We start from the raw sequence: 13,739 nt of genomic DNA, 5'->3' as shown, positions 1-13,739 counted from the left end.
TTTTTTTTTTTTTTTTTTTTTTTTTTTTTTTTTTTTTTTTTTTTTTTTTTTTTTTTTGTATCTAAATTGGTTACCAGCTGACTACCGTTCTGAGATTCAGAATGTTCTTTAAAAAGTTGTGCTATAGATTTAATAAAGGAATGCAATTCTTATCTTTCTGACAGCGTATAAGAACAAGAGCGGGATTTATTAGTTTTTTCAATAACAACCTGAACTTGCATGGGCAAATGAGAAATTACTGTAGCTGTAGTCTGTAGTCTGTAGTCTGTAGACTATCGTCACCACTTGTGTAATTTGTAAAGAGTATCCTTGCTAAACGGAAGATGTTGAGAGTGTGCTACGTTGTGACAAATGTTGTTCTTTGGAGGTTAAGCAGTTACTGCCTTGTTTCCGATTTACCGACCCGTCATTTCCTGTTATCTAATTTTTCGTACATAGAGCATTGCCATGATATTTTAAGAGTTAATGTATATTGCTGACTCTCAAGTGATGTGTGGTTCACTGGTTCTCTTTGAAGGCTTACGCAGTGACAGCTCTCATGAAAGTCTACGCATTTGAGAAGATGTCCGGGAGAACAGTGGATATGCTACCTGAGGTAAATTTAAGACGTTTATGCTTGCTGTTCTTTATATTTTCTGAAAAGAATGGTCACATTGGAAAAATTACAACTTCGTCTGGTTGTTGAATTCAGTTTGTGGAACATGGAAGGGTTAATTGGTTTACTGATTAATAGCATCGTTGCTTCTCCCCTTCCACTTTCTCGGCTTCTTTTTTTTTTCTTTTAAATTCAAATCTTGATACCAAGTATCTGATGTGTATCTCTAGTATTTCACTGAACGTCCCTGTCTCCGTTCTTTTTCTTTTTAACTTATTCTCGTAATTAAATCATCATTTGTCGATAGTAACCCAAAGAACGAAGAAAAAGATGAAGGTCAGGGAATATGAAGTACTGGCCTCTCCCTATGGCTAAGAAGCTAGACCCAATAATCAGCCCTTAGATGCATCTCTTTGTAGATGTAGATTTCCTTAGTTGACCTACCACTCTATGATGCTTCTTTCACTTGGTCTAACATGAGAAAAGGGAAGGAAATGGAAATCCAATGCAGACTGGATCTTTTCCTAATCAACTCGGATTGGGAAGACCTTCCGCAGGACACTATTCAAAGAGTGGGGACCACATTCGCTTACGATCATGACCTCATTCTTCTTTTCTATTTCGAACAACTTTCTTATAGTTCATCTCTTTATCAGACTATCAAAATTTGTCATTTTTTTTAACAAATAAAAAGTAGAAGTATCTTCTACGAATTGATGGATTTCAAACTTCATCTTCTTCTGTTGCAGTCTCAATCTTTGATTGAAGAATTATCAGCATCCCACTCAACAGATTTGCAGCAACGTGCGTATGAATTGCAGGCCACCATAGGTTTAGATGCTCAAGCTATTGAGAATATAATGCCAGCTGATGCAAGCTGTGAAGATATTGAGGTGACATTTTTCACTGCAAGACTATATTTTTAAGTAAATTCATAGGCCAACTTCTCTTTTTAGTGTACATATGCTATTCTTTTCTATATGATTTCCATTTATAAGGTCATAATCAAATGAAATATAGACTTAAGAGTGTGTTTGATATACATTTTAAAGTGCTTAGGAAGGACTAGAAGTGTTCTATAAATAAAAAAATTACTTAAAATACTTCTAATGAAACATTTAATTAATTTTCTTAAAAAAAAAAGCATTTATAAGAGAAGTGTTTCACTTAAAAATACTTCTGAAATAGGCACCCCAAACTTACCTTTAATCACAGATTTTCTTTGAATTTGACACTATGCTTTGTTGGTAACATATTTCAATTTTTCTTGCAGATTGATAACGATCTTTCATTCCTCAACAATTATGTGCAAGAATCACTAGAAAATGGTGCACAGCCTTATGTTCCTGAGAGTCAGCGATCTAGGATGTTTGACATTAGCGCCACCAAAAGTCTTGACCAACGTGAAACTGTGTCACATGGCCTGAGGTTCGAGGCTTACGAGCTTCCAAGGCCTCCAGTGCCATCAAGTACTCCTCCTATGTCACCTTCAATCTCAGCTGAACTGGTTCCTGTTTCCGAACCATATCATCCTAGGGAGACGCACCAATCTACATCAGATCCCTCTGTATCAGATGATGGTTCATCTCAAGTCAAGTTACGACTTGACGGTGTTCAGAAAAAATGGGGCAGGCCGTCGTATTCTTCTCCTGGTTCATCTGTGTCAACTTCTAGTCCTCCTCAGAAAGCAGTAAATGGGGTTTCGCAAGTAGATGGTACCAGTACTGTAAGCTCAAAACCCACGACTTATACCTCAAGGACTGCAGAACCTGAGATTCCTGCAGAGAAACAAAAGCTTGCTGCTTCCTTATTTGGAGGTTCATCCAAAATTGAAACAAGGGCACCTTCTGCTGCCCATAAAGCTACAAAGACACACCATGGTGCCACTAAGGTTCAGGCAGCTAAGACGACCGTCGTGCCTGCAGAAGTCCCTCCTCCTGACCTCCTCGACTTTGGCGAACCGACTGTCACCAGTAGTGCACCATCTATTGATCCATTTAAGCAGTTGGAAGGGCTTCTTGATGAAAGCCAGGCTTCTTCTACCGAGAATCCTAAAGCTGTTGGAATCAATAAACAACCAGAACTTATGGCATTATATTCCGGGACAACCATGAGTGGACAAGGAAGCAACGTTGTGAATCTCATTTCCTCCAACAAGGATAATTCGGATTTGACTTCTGAATTGTCGAAATTGACCGCAAAGACGGTTCAGGGACAAACTATCGTTTCGAATATGGCACAATTTAGCAAGGGCCCCAATGTGAAGGCATCATTGGAAAAGGATGCAGTCGTTAGGCAGATGGGTGTGACCCCTACCAGTCAGAATCCAAACTTGTTTAAAGACTTACTTGGCTAAGAAATTTCAATGGATACCCAAGCGAGACATATTTATGATTTGTGCACATTATCATCCTCTAGCAGATTGGCTATGTGATCATAAGCTACAATTATCTGAATGACACGCAATTGACACGACACACGCACGTGGAACGAACTGCATAAAAACCGTGAAGGCTGTTGAAACAATTCTGGTGCAGGTATGTACTCATTGCCAAATTAGTTTACTTTTTGCACTAGTAGAGACTATGTTGAGTTTTTGTAGAGTAGAAACTTTTCGGATTTCGATACTTCACGAATTTACGACGAGTGAAAAAAGTGGCAAAAAAAAAAAAAAATCTCCAGCATGCATGAGGTTTTGGAAAACTGGAGAGGCAACCAGAAAATGCTGTGATGTTTGATTTGTTTTGTTCTTTGTTTTCTTTGCCCTCCCCAGAAGTGAGAGTACATTCTGTTATATATTTGATTACAGCGCTGAATAAGGGAAGATTCTTTCTTTATCTTCTGTCTTCTTTTTCATTTTCTCTTGCTGAGTGATTCCTCGTTCAAGTTTTAGTTTTGGTGGACCATGAGAAGCCTCTATGCATGTCAACATTGGCTTCAATTTTTCCCCTTTTTCTTTCTTTGTTTTCGATTTCAACCCCGGTGGTAGGATGAACGGATATCGAACCTCTAACATCTTTCTTGAGGATATATATTTTAATGAAATTGAACTGTGCTCATGTTGGTCTAAGCGGATGAACGGATTTTGAACCTCTAACTTTTTGGTTGAGAGGATATATACCTTAATGAAATTGAACTGTGCTCATGTTGGTCTAAGCGGATGAACGGATTTTGAACCTCTAACTTTTTGGTCGAGGGGATATATAACCTTGATGAAATTGAACTGTGTTTACGTTGGTCTAAGCGGATGAACGAATTTCGAACCTCTAACCTTTTGGTTGAGGATGTATACCTTAATGAAGTTGAAGTGTGCTTACGTTGGTCTAAGCGCATGAACGAATTTCGAACTTCTAACCTTTTGGTCGAGGATATATACTTTAATGAAGTTGAATTGTGCTTACGTTAGCCTAAGCTGATGAACGAATTTTGAACTTCTAACCTTTTGGTCAAGGATATATACCTTAATGAAGTTGAACTAGTTCATGTTGGCCTAAGCCGTCTGTTAGTTGCACCGCACCACACATTTGATGATTTTATTTACTTATTGAGTATTGTGTACGATAATTAAACAAAATATATTGATTTTATGTTTAATTTTTGTTTATCGATAATACAAGAAAATATATTTTATGACATGAATAAAAGATTAAAAAGTCATATATGGAAAAAGAAAATAATTGATAGAAGATATGCATGTCACGTTTTAGAAGACTAAACAAATAAATTTCTTTTTAGATTAATTAAACAAAGAAAATATTACATTTTTTATATAAAATTTAAGATTGCATTATCTATAGATATCTAAAATTTATATATATAAAAAATAAAGTTAAATTTTTTATTTGTTTTTTCTTCATATAAAATTTTCAAAACAACCTTTAATAATAAATTTTCCTAATCACATTTTTAAAATTTTAATTCGAAAAATCAGTTCTTTAATTAAATTTATAAAATTATCATTCTAGGAGAAAAATACATATTAATTTGACTTAGTTATAAATTTTTTGTAATTAAATTTTTTAATATTGTAAAATATATAAACCAATTTTAAACCATACCATCAAACTCTTTTTTTTTTCAAGAAAAATCGATTTTTTTTATGGTTAATGTTACTTGGTTAAAAATTTTAGTAGTTAAAAATATTTATAGTTTACTAATTATTTTTATATTTTTGTAATATATATATATATATATATATATTTATTTATTTATTTATTTATTGTGGATTTAGGGAGTAATGAAATTAAAAGTTTGAAGCATTTATTTTTAATTTTAATTTTGTGGATTTTAATTCGGGTTTGGCCCAGTTTAAGTATGGGTGGATCCGACTTGTTATTTATTTATTTATTATTATTATTTGTTATTTCTGTTTACCTTTGGGTTTTGGATTCTCGTCTATCTGGTACTTCTTTGGAAGAGCGAAAAAGAAAAGAAAAAGACCCGAAATAACCGCCATTCGGATCTTTATGCATAACAAAAAACCCTAGGAAGCTTACTTGGACCCCTGCGTGTGCCATACGCTTGATCGTATCTCTCCGTGCTGTTCTTCGATCACCTCCTTGTTTTCCTATCTGTTAATCTTCCGCCACTGTGATTTCCTCATTTCTGGTGAGTTTTCATATTGTGTTTTGTGTTCTTTTTTTTTTTTTTTCTCTTTTTTTAATGTTTGCTCCATCCTAGTATTTTTGGATGCTTTGGTTTTGATTTGCGTCTCTGCTCCTCTTGCTTTTGGAATATTGTTGCTGGATTGTATGCATCTAATTGTTCTGTAATTCTCGTCAGTGATTAGATGGCTGATCGATTGACGCGTATAGCTATAGTGAGTTCGGATAGGTGCAAACCTAAAAAGTGCCGTCAAGAATGCAAAAAGAGCTGTCCCGTTGTTAAGACTGGTATTTTATGTTCTTTCTCTGCTTATTCGTTTGGAATTGAGAATTAGATTGTGATGGTTTGTAGATTTTGATGTCGTTGATCTGATCTTCTGTCGGATACGAATAGGAAATAGTATTTCAGCTCGACAGATACCAGTTTTGTTGTTCTTATGGGGTTGATGATTTTTAAGGTTTTCAGCGAGGTGTAGAGTTCTAATCAACTAGTTTGTTATCTGGAGTCATCCGGATGATATAAATTTATTCTGTAACCTATTTTCGTTTGTCAAAAGATGTAGAATTACGTTTCAAGACAGTCGTCAACCATCCAGCGATTTAGACTTGAAATTTTTATTCATTTCGATCGTAATTCTACATCCACAAAAGTTTGATTGCGAGAAATTTCATATAACTATCTTCGTGCATGATTTGCAGATTTGTTTGCTACAGTAATTGACTTTCAAATGGCTCACAATGCGTCTCTATTTTTACAAGTATTTAATAAATTGGCGGCACTGTCCTTATTGTATAATTGCTCACTCTTTTTTTCGTTGGCGGATTAGAACGTTTATCAGGTTGATTTTCTTAGTCTTTTTGGAAGATTTCATTTTTTTTTTTTTTTTTTTTTTTAATTTCACGATAGAAAAAGTTTGTCATTTGGATGTTTTTTTTTATATGAATTACGAACAACTCCTTTGTATATTACGATTATTATTATTTTATCTTTTTTCTCAGCTTGTAAACATTGACTCGAGCAAAAATTTTCTTGATTAGGAGTGTTATTTATTTGCTACTTCATTAATTTTAATCTCTCTGCAGGTAAACTATGTATTGAGGTTACCCCAGCCGCTAAGATTGCTTTTATCTCAGAAGAGCTATGTATTGGATGTGGTATATGTGTCAAGGTTTGTACAAGTTGTGGTTTATGTGTGTCTGTATGAATAAACTGTTTTAGAATTATTGTGATGTGTAAATGGGTAATTATAATGGACTAATGAGCCAAACTGTTCTGGCCAATGATTCAGAAATGCCCATTTGAAGCAATTCAAATCATCAATCTGCCAAAGGATTTGGATAAAGATACAACGCATCGATATGGCCCCAACACCTTCAAATTGCACAGGTTCATTCTTTACCAACTTGTAAATTTATGAATTTGTTTCATCTGGTTTGAAATTGAAGGATAATGTGGCTGCAGGTTGCCAGTTCCTCGGCCTGGGCAAGTTCTTGGTTTGGTTGGAACCAATGGTATCGGGAAGTCCACTGCACTAAAAGTCTTGGCTGGAAAGCTGAAACCAAATCTTGGCCGTTTCAATGTAACATTTTCAATTACCTTTTCTTCTTTACTTTGTTGTGTAATATAGCTCACCTTTTTCATGGACATTTGCAGAACCCTCCAGATTGGCAGGAGATATTGACTTACTTTCGAGGATCTGAGTTGCAGAATTATTTTACACGTATCCTTGAAGATAATCTAAAGGTAATGTTAAATGCTCTACTACCGTATAGTTTACCTCCATCTTTTCCATGCTTTCAAAATATATAGAATTTCTTGTTGTAGAATTAGTATTATGGGATATTGTTATTTTTAAACATTAATAAGGAATAGACATGCCCGGAGAGCTACTCCGTGAAGTTTTGGTGATTTTTTCCTCGTGCCAATGAAGATTTGGTATGCAGTTTGGCATCTCTTTAGTCCGTGATTACCTCAGTTACTTTAGACCCCCTTACAGTTCCTGCACTAATTGCAGACAAGTAGTAACATGCTCGACCAAACTAGGACTGGAGCGGTTACATGTTCTAGGTCTCAACATCAAAGTCGCTCATTTTGGTACAGATAAACTTTTCTGGACCGATGCAAATGTACTAGACAAGGGTGTCAAAATCCAAAGGGGTTACAAAACCTTCCCCAATCTTTGCAGCGTGTGTTAGCCTATGCATGGAATGGGCGGGCTAGTTTGTTTTACTCTTGAATCTACTATGTTAAGTTTATTGTTAACTTATACTGGCCATTAATAACGACCCATTTTTTACTTTTATGTCAGGCAATCATAAAGCCCCAATATGTTGATCACATTCCGAAAGCAGTTCAAGGGAATGTTGGTCAGGTGCTAGAGCAAAAAGATGAGAGGGATATGAAGCAAGAATTATGTCGTGATCTTGAACTTAATCAGGTTATAGATCGGAATGTTGGTGACCTGTCTGGTGGAGAACTTCAAAGATTTGCCATTGCTGTTGTTGCCATACAGAATGCAGAGATTTATATGTTTGATGAACCCTCAAGTTACCTTGATGTGAAACAGAGACTTAAAGCTGCTCAAGTGGTTCGATCTTTGCTCAGGCCCAATAGGTACGTTTTGTCTCTTTTTATTATATTCCTAGCATTTTCATCTCTCCTATGTTAGTTTGACGTGGTTCATGCATCCTTTTGCAGCTATGTAATTGTTGTGGAGCATGATCTTAGTGTCTTGGATTATTTGTCTGACTTCATTTGCTGTCTTTATGGGAAACCGGGTGCATATGGAGTCGTTACCCTTCCTTTCTCGGTTAGAGAAGGAATCAACATCTTCTTGGCTGGGTTTGTTCCCACAGAAAATCTACGATTTAGAGATGAATCTCTTACATTCAAGGTGGTGTTTCTGCTGACTTTTTACACCAGAATGGAACATTTATATCATCACAATTTGTTCTTACTTTTTTATTCTTCTAGGTTGCTGAGACTCCTCAAGAAAGTGCGGAGGAAATCGAAACATATGCACGATATAAATACCCAACCATGAGTAAAACTCAAGGAAATTTCAAGCTTCGTGTGGTAGAGGGTGAATTTACTGATTCACAGATTATTGTGATGCTCGGTGAAAATGGTACAGGGAAGACAACATTTATTCGTATGCTGGTATTTCGACGTTCCATTACTTATTTACTAGTTCTTTTCTTTTTTCTTTTTAATAGTAGTAAATAGTGAATGTCAAAGGATTAAGTATCTCTTTCTTCCTAAGCATATACCACCATTGACTACATTTGCAGGCTGGTTTGTTGAAACCTGATTCTGTCGAAAACTCTGATGTTGAGATTCCTGAGTTTAACGTTTCCTACAAGCCCCAGAAGATTAGTCCTAAGTTTCAATCCACTGTCAGGCATTTGTTACATCAGAAAATAAGGGAGTCCTACATGCATCCGCAATTTGTTTCAGATGTAATGAAACCCTTGCTTATCGAACAATTAATGGACCAAGAAGTTGTGAATCTTTCTGGAGGAGAGTTGCAAAGGGTTGCGTTGTGCCTCTGCCTTGGAAAGGTACAATTACTTTAGTATTCCTGTCAAATATCATCGGCAAGTTGTATTAGCAGTTAGGTTGCACCTATGCTTTTGTGTTTAGGGTCCAAAAAAATCTCTTTGCCTGTCAAATACTTTAGTATATGCATGAGACTTGAGAGTAAATATTATTCTCTGTGCCAATTTTTTTTTTAATATGATAGTCAGGAATATTTACAGGGAAATGATAGTTATTTGTTTTATTGTAATGCTTGCAGCCTGCGGATATCTATCTGATAGATGAACCGAGTGCTTACCTTGACTCTGAGCAGCGTATTGTTGCATCAAAAGTCATCAAGAGATTTATTCTTCATGCAAAAAAGACGGCTTTTGTGGTTGAACACGATTTTATTATGGCAACTTATCTAGCAGATCGAGTTATTGTTTACGAGGGTCAGCCATCAGTTGATTGTACTGCTAATTGTCCTCAGTCGTTGTTGACTGGAATGAATCTCTTCTTATCTGTAAGACGCGCTTCTTCTAATCCCCGAATCACATTCGTTCCTTTTTTAGTATTATACCATATCTAGGGATGGCCATTGACGTGTCTTCTTTTGATTGATCGCAGCATCTCGATATTACATTTAGAAGAGATCCAACAAATTTCAGGCCAAGAATTAACAAGGTCGACTCCGCAAAGGATCGGGAGCAAAAGTCAGCAGGCTCATATTATTATTTGGATGATTAAGAATTTTCTTGATGTAATTCTTCATACCTCCTCCACAAATTCTCTCAACTTACCTTACCCTCTTACTTCTTTCCATACTAAAATGTAGTTTTCTTGTGTTTACTTGCAGATATAGATGCTGGTTTTTTAACCTATAGAGGGCACTTCTGGAGCCAAATCATGGAATCTTAATCTTTGGAAGAGGTGCAGAAGGGGAGAGGATGCTTTCATTTTGTAGAATCTGTGCTTTTGGCTTATTTTGCTTCAATTCAAAGCACACAGGGTATGCACCTTCTTGATTTTGCCGTGTAGTATATTTCTTTTACAATTCTACGGTTTTCTTCGTCATCATCATAAGGCAAGTCTGAATGTCAATCACTTGTTTGTCCTCCTGCTCCTGAAATTGTGTATTTGATTAGATTTGCTAACATTTTGAGGAACAAATTGTATTTTCCACATTTTAGATTTTGTAATCTGCCAATTTCTTTCACTCAAGTTTTAGAGGAATGAGTGGACTTTATTATATGTGTCCTTTTTTTGTTTCTCCATCTCAATCTTCTTTTTCATATCATCTTTTTGGAGCATTTTATCTCGAGTGTGTGATGTTCTACAAAATTAGTACCATAACATGTTATCTGTTCGAAGACATGTTTTTTCTAGCTACTCGAGCATTACCTCAACTGATTAAGATATTATAATATTGATGCAAAAGTTAGAACTCCGTGAAATATACCTCTTTATTTAAGTGTATAAAGTCTAGAACTTCCCCTCACAGATCATTCTTCTTTTTGAGTTAACAAATGGAAAAAGTGGGAACTAAATTAAACCTTTCTGTTTTCTTTTAACTCTATGGCTATCCATGAGAACATGAGCTAAAAATGTAGCCTTGACTTCGACCTCGAATAATACCTGTACTCGATTTCGACCTTCATTAAAATCCCAAGTAAGCCTCTGCGTTGAATCCTCACAGGGTAATAAACAAAATATCCTTGAGAATTTGTCTTCTTTGCCTCTAGATTCAAGTAAAATCTCTCACCGTTGCCCTTATAAAGGAGGTCGATCTTCCTCGGGCGTTCGAGGTGGGTGCGGTTTCCAATCAGGTTTCTCATCCCAGTACATGTCATAAAATACATGGCCTGGTGCAGCATTCTCCACGCAACACCATATCCCAACGTAACGCTTGACACGGTTCCTGAACTTCTCTTCTCTTTTCTGTTAGATCAAATTAGTTTGTGTGTATTAAGACTTGATAGTTAGTCAAAGGAATCAAAGAGGTAAGATATTGTTACCTTATCAGAGAAACCAGGGAAGGCATCTTGCATTGTGGAGAACTGGATGACTTTGACATCCTTGAATTTGGAAAATATTGCCTTCAACTATACAAGAAAAACATCAAATATATAATACACTAAGTCCAATGGAGAGATGGAATTCTTAGCTTACAAGTAAAAGGGGATTCCTAGAATGCATCAACAGATGTCTAAAGCAAAACGAGAACCTCGATTTTAACAGCCAAACGTTCCATAAAGTAGCACGTCGATTAAAACTTGTTCAACAGACCTCACAACATGTTAACAAACAAGTTCTTGTTTTCTTTTGGTTATTATCTCCAAAAAAAATTTCAAAAGATATTCTTTTGGTCACAAACAAACAGTAACGGTCTAAGCTCACCCTTAACAGATATTGTTCTCTTTGGGGTTTCCCTCAAGGTTTTTAAAACGCGTATGCTAATACGAGCTTATAAATACTGTTTTGTTCTCCTCCCCAACTGATATGAGATTTCACAATCCACCCCTCTTCAGGGCCCAGCGTTCTCACTGGCACTCGTTCCCTTCTCCAATCGATGTGAGACTCTTCCCCCCCCCATCCACCCCTTTTGGAGCTCGCGTCTTTGCTAGCACACCGCCTTATGTCCACTTCCTTCGAGGCCCAGCCTTTTCGCCGGCACATCGCTCGGTGTCTAGCTCTAATACCAGACTTTCCTTTCGAGCTTCCTCTCAAGAGTTTTAAAACACGCATGCTAGAGAGAGGTTTCCAAGAATATTTCGTTCTTCTCCCCAACCGATGTGGGATCTCACACAAGCTATTCTAAGGCTGCAGTGAAAAGTGTCCCTATTATATTCCTCTAACTACAAACCAGTCAAAAGTTATAGCAATCTAACTTTGAGCAGTAAAAAGTTCTATTTATCCAAGCTACGTACTACATCTTCATGTTACGACGACAGAAATCTTCATGTTATGACGACAGAAATCTTTTTTACTAGGGTAAACTTCGAGCAGTAAAAAAGTTCATATTGTCAAAAGTGCCACTTACCGTGTCTTCATTGCTGTCCTTAGGAAATTTAAGCACACCTGGTAGTACTGTATCATTTGATGCATGACAACCTTCACTTTCTTGTTTACAAAGCTGAACATCAAGCCATGATTCTTTCACCTAAACACATATTAACAGTTCATCAGCAAATGCTATCAATCAGTTCCTATAACAAGCACAGATGATACTAACCTGTTTGGGAAGCAACGGATTGTCCAAGAAAGAATACTCTCTAAAGTTAATTCCTGGGCCAAACTCCTCCATTGGTAATTCTTTTAACATCACATTAATCTGCTCGGCATAAAGAAAAACGAGCAAGAACATCAGTGCATCGGTTTTTAAATTATCACGTCTTTAATCCATACGTTATAGAATACGTAGGCTCGACATTATAAATGAATCCCTCCCCACTTCATTTGGGGTCGGTAGGTCGAGATAAGTAAAAGATAATTGGATTACAGGTCCCAAAAGGTTTATGCATGAATTGTTATGATACCGAGTGCGATCCGGGACACATCTAGGTAGAGTTTCATTCTGGTCGGTGCCTTGTGGTGAAAAGCTCATCAAGACAATATTAACTGTTATTCAAAATTTTGGAGGTTACCTCAAAAACGTGGTCCAACGGGCAAATGAAAGGCTGTCGAGTCACAGAACCCTGAAGAACTCCAGGATGTCCATACCATAGCTTGTCTAACCGGCACCACAGTGGAGGCATTATCTATAGTTCACAAGTGAGAAAAAATGAACGAATTATAGACGAAATTTCTTAAGTAGCTGCAAGGACAACAACATCCAGAAATGTAGTTTTAAAACGTGTTTGTTAGGGAGAAGTTTTCACACCCTTATAAGGAATGGTTCGTTACGCTCTCCAACCGATGTGGGATCTCATAATCCACTCACCTGGTGTCTGACTCTAATATCATTTGTAACAGCCTAAGCCCACGCTAGCAAATATTGTCCACTTTGGCTCGTTACGTATCACCATCGGTCTCACGGTTTTAAAACACATTTGCTAGGGAGAGGCTTCCAAACCCTTATAAGGAATGTTTCGTTTCCCTCTCCAACCGATGTGGGATCTTCCAATCCACCCTCCTTGGGGCCTAGCGTCCTCACTGGCACACTGCCCAATGTCTGGCTCTAATACCATTTATAACAACCCAAGCCCACCGCTAGCAAATATTGTACACTTTAGCCCGTTACATATCGCCGTCAGCCTCACGATTTTAAAACTCATCTACTAGGAAGAGGTTTCCACACCCTTATAAGGGATGCTTCGTACCCCTCTCCAACTAAGAGAGTCCCTTGGGAGCCCAACGTCCTCACTGGCATACCGCTAGGTGTTTGGCTCCAATATCATTTGTAACAGCCCAAACCCACCACTAGCAAATATTGTCCGATTTGACTTGTTACGTATCGCCGTCAGTCTCACAGTTTTAAAACACGTTGGCTAGGGAAAGGTTTTCACACCCTTATAAGGAATACTTCGTTCCCCTCTCCAACTGATGTGGGATCTCACAACCCACCCCCCTTGGTGGCCCAGCATCCTCGCTGGCACACCACTTAGTGTCTAGCTCTAATCATTTGTAACAACCCAAGCCCACAGCTAGCAAATATTGTCCGCTTTGGCCCGCTACGTATCACCGTCAGCTTCACAGTTTTAAAACACGTCTGCTAGGAAAAGGTTTTCACACCCTTATAAGAAATGTTTCGTTCCCCTCTTCTTTTCTATCAGTTCCTCAATCGTGTTACACTTTCCTCTTTCCGACAAAATATAGTATTTTCTCTCGAGCATGAATGTTTCACCATAGAACGTCCATACATAAGTTGTGGATAAACTATCACAAAACTTAAAAGCATTCCCTCAGATTCAAGTGTTCTTACCAGTACACGATTCAACAGTGAAGCAATAGCAAGTGCAGTCCTGATTTGTTTCAACTAAACAAAAAAAAAAAAAAAAAAAAAAAAAAAAAAAAAAAAAAA

At 37.0% G+C, this 13,739-nt stretch overlaps 3 protein-coding genes across 5 annotated transcripts in view; 2 read left to right on the top strand and 1 right to left on the bottom strand.

Annotated features, from left to right (window-relative positions):
- The window catches only part of LOC111443200 (AP-4 complex subunit epsilon), an 8,132-nt gene extending 4,700 nt beyond the window's left edge, over window positions 1–3,432 (top strand). Inside the window, exons 9-11 of the mRNA XM_023080911.1 lie at window positions 518–595; window positions 1,345–1,488; window positions 1,869–3,432. Of these exons, the coding sequence (XP_022936679.1) occupies window positions 518–595; window positions 1,345–1,488; window positions 1,869–2,951 (1,305 nt within the window). The 3' untranslated portion in view covers window positions 2,952–3,432. The remainder of the gene's footprint in view (window positions 1–517; window positions 596–1,344; window positions 1,489–1,868) is intronic.
- A 1,567-nt stretch (window positions 3,433–4,999) lies between these two features.
- Window positions 5,000–9,975, top strand: LOC111443484 (ABC transporter E family member 2). Of its 2 annotated transcripts, none has more exons than XM_023081305.1 (13): window positions 5,000–5,203; window positions 5,385–5,487; window positions 6,283–6,368; window positions 6,489–6,586; window positions 6,662–6,779; window positions 6,854–6,943; window positions 7,509–7,813; window positions 7,898–8,093; window positions 8,174–8,359; window positions 8,491–8,760; window positions 8,997–9,242; window positions 9,347–9,479; window positions 9,576–9,975. In XM_023081305.1, exons 2-12 carry the CDS (start codon window positions 5,385–5,387, stop codon window positions 9,464–9,466), a joined length of 1,818 nt encoding a protein of 605 aa, XP_022937073.1. In that variant the 5' UTR covers window positions 5,000–5,203; the 3' UTR covers window positions 9,467–9,479; window positions 9,576–9,975. The 2 variants fall into 2 exon arrangements, with proteins under 2 accessions (XP_022937073.1, XP_022937072.1); XM_023081304.1 differs by having other exon boundaries at window positions 5,001–5,203; window positions 5,378–5,487.
- A 189-nt stretch (window positions 9,976–10,164) lies between these two features.
- The window catches only part of LOC111443543 (arabinosyltransferase XEG113-like), an 8,947-nt gene continuing 5,372 nt past the window's right edge, over window positions 10,165–13,739 (bottom strand). The window contains exons 8-14 of one of the 2 annotated variants that reach the window (XM_023081397.1): window positions 13,641–13,694; window positions 12,364–12,477; window positions 11,952–12,050; window positions 11,760–11,879; window positions 10,735–10,821; window positions 10,482–10,657; window positions 10,165–10,407 (exon numbers count right to left, since the gene is read on the bottom strand). In XM_023081397.1, the coding sequence (XP_022937165.1) occupies window positions 10,490–10,657; window positions 10,735–10,821; window positions 11,760–11,879; window positions 11,952–12,050; window positions 12,364–12,477; window positions 13,641–13,694 (642 nt within the window). In that variant the 3' untranslated portion in view covers window positions 10,165–10,407; window positions 10,482–10,489. Of the gene's footprint in view, window positions 10,658–10,734; window positions 10,822–11,759; window positions 11,880–11,951; window positions 12,051–12,363; window positions 12,478–13,640; window positions 13,695–13,739 lie in introns of both variants that reach the window. The other variant, XM_023081396.1, reaches the window with a different exon arrangement.

The sequence above is a fragment of the Cucurbita moschata genome, unplaced genomic scaffold, assembly GCF_002738365.1.
Source record: "Cucurbita moschata cultivar Rifu unplaced genomic scaffold, Cmos_1.0 Cmo_Scf00005, whole genome shotgun sequence".
Lineage (NCBI taxonomy): Eukaryota > Viridiplantae > Streptophyta > Magnoliopsida > Cucurbitales > Cucurbitaceae > Cucurbita > Cucurbita moschata.
Note: the sequence above shows the minus strand (reverse complement) of the source record. Positions and strands in the feature narration are given on the sequence as shown.

Excerpts from the sequence above, each read along its gene's own strand:
- LOC111443484 (XM_023081305.1), top strand. The coding sequence starts at position 5,385 with ATGGCTGATCGATTGACGCGTATAGCTATAGTGAGTTCGGATAGGTGC. Across the intron at positions 6,369-6,488 it reads GATGTGGTATATGTGTCAAG|AAATGCCCATTTGAAGCAAT; the intron begins GTTTGTACAAGT and ends CCAATGATTCAG. Across the intron at positions 8,761-8,996 it reads TGTGCCTCTGCCTTGGAAAG|CCTGCGGATATCTATCTGAT; the intron begins GTACAATTACTT and ends TAATGCTTGCAG.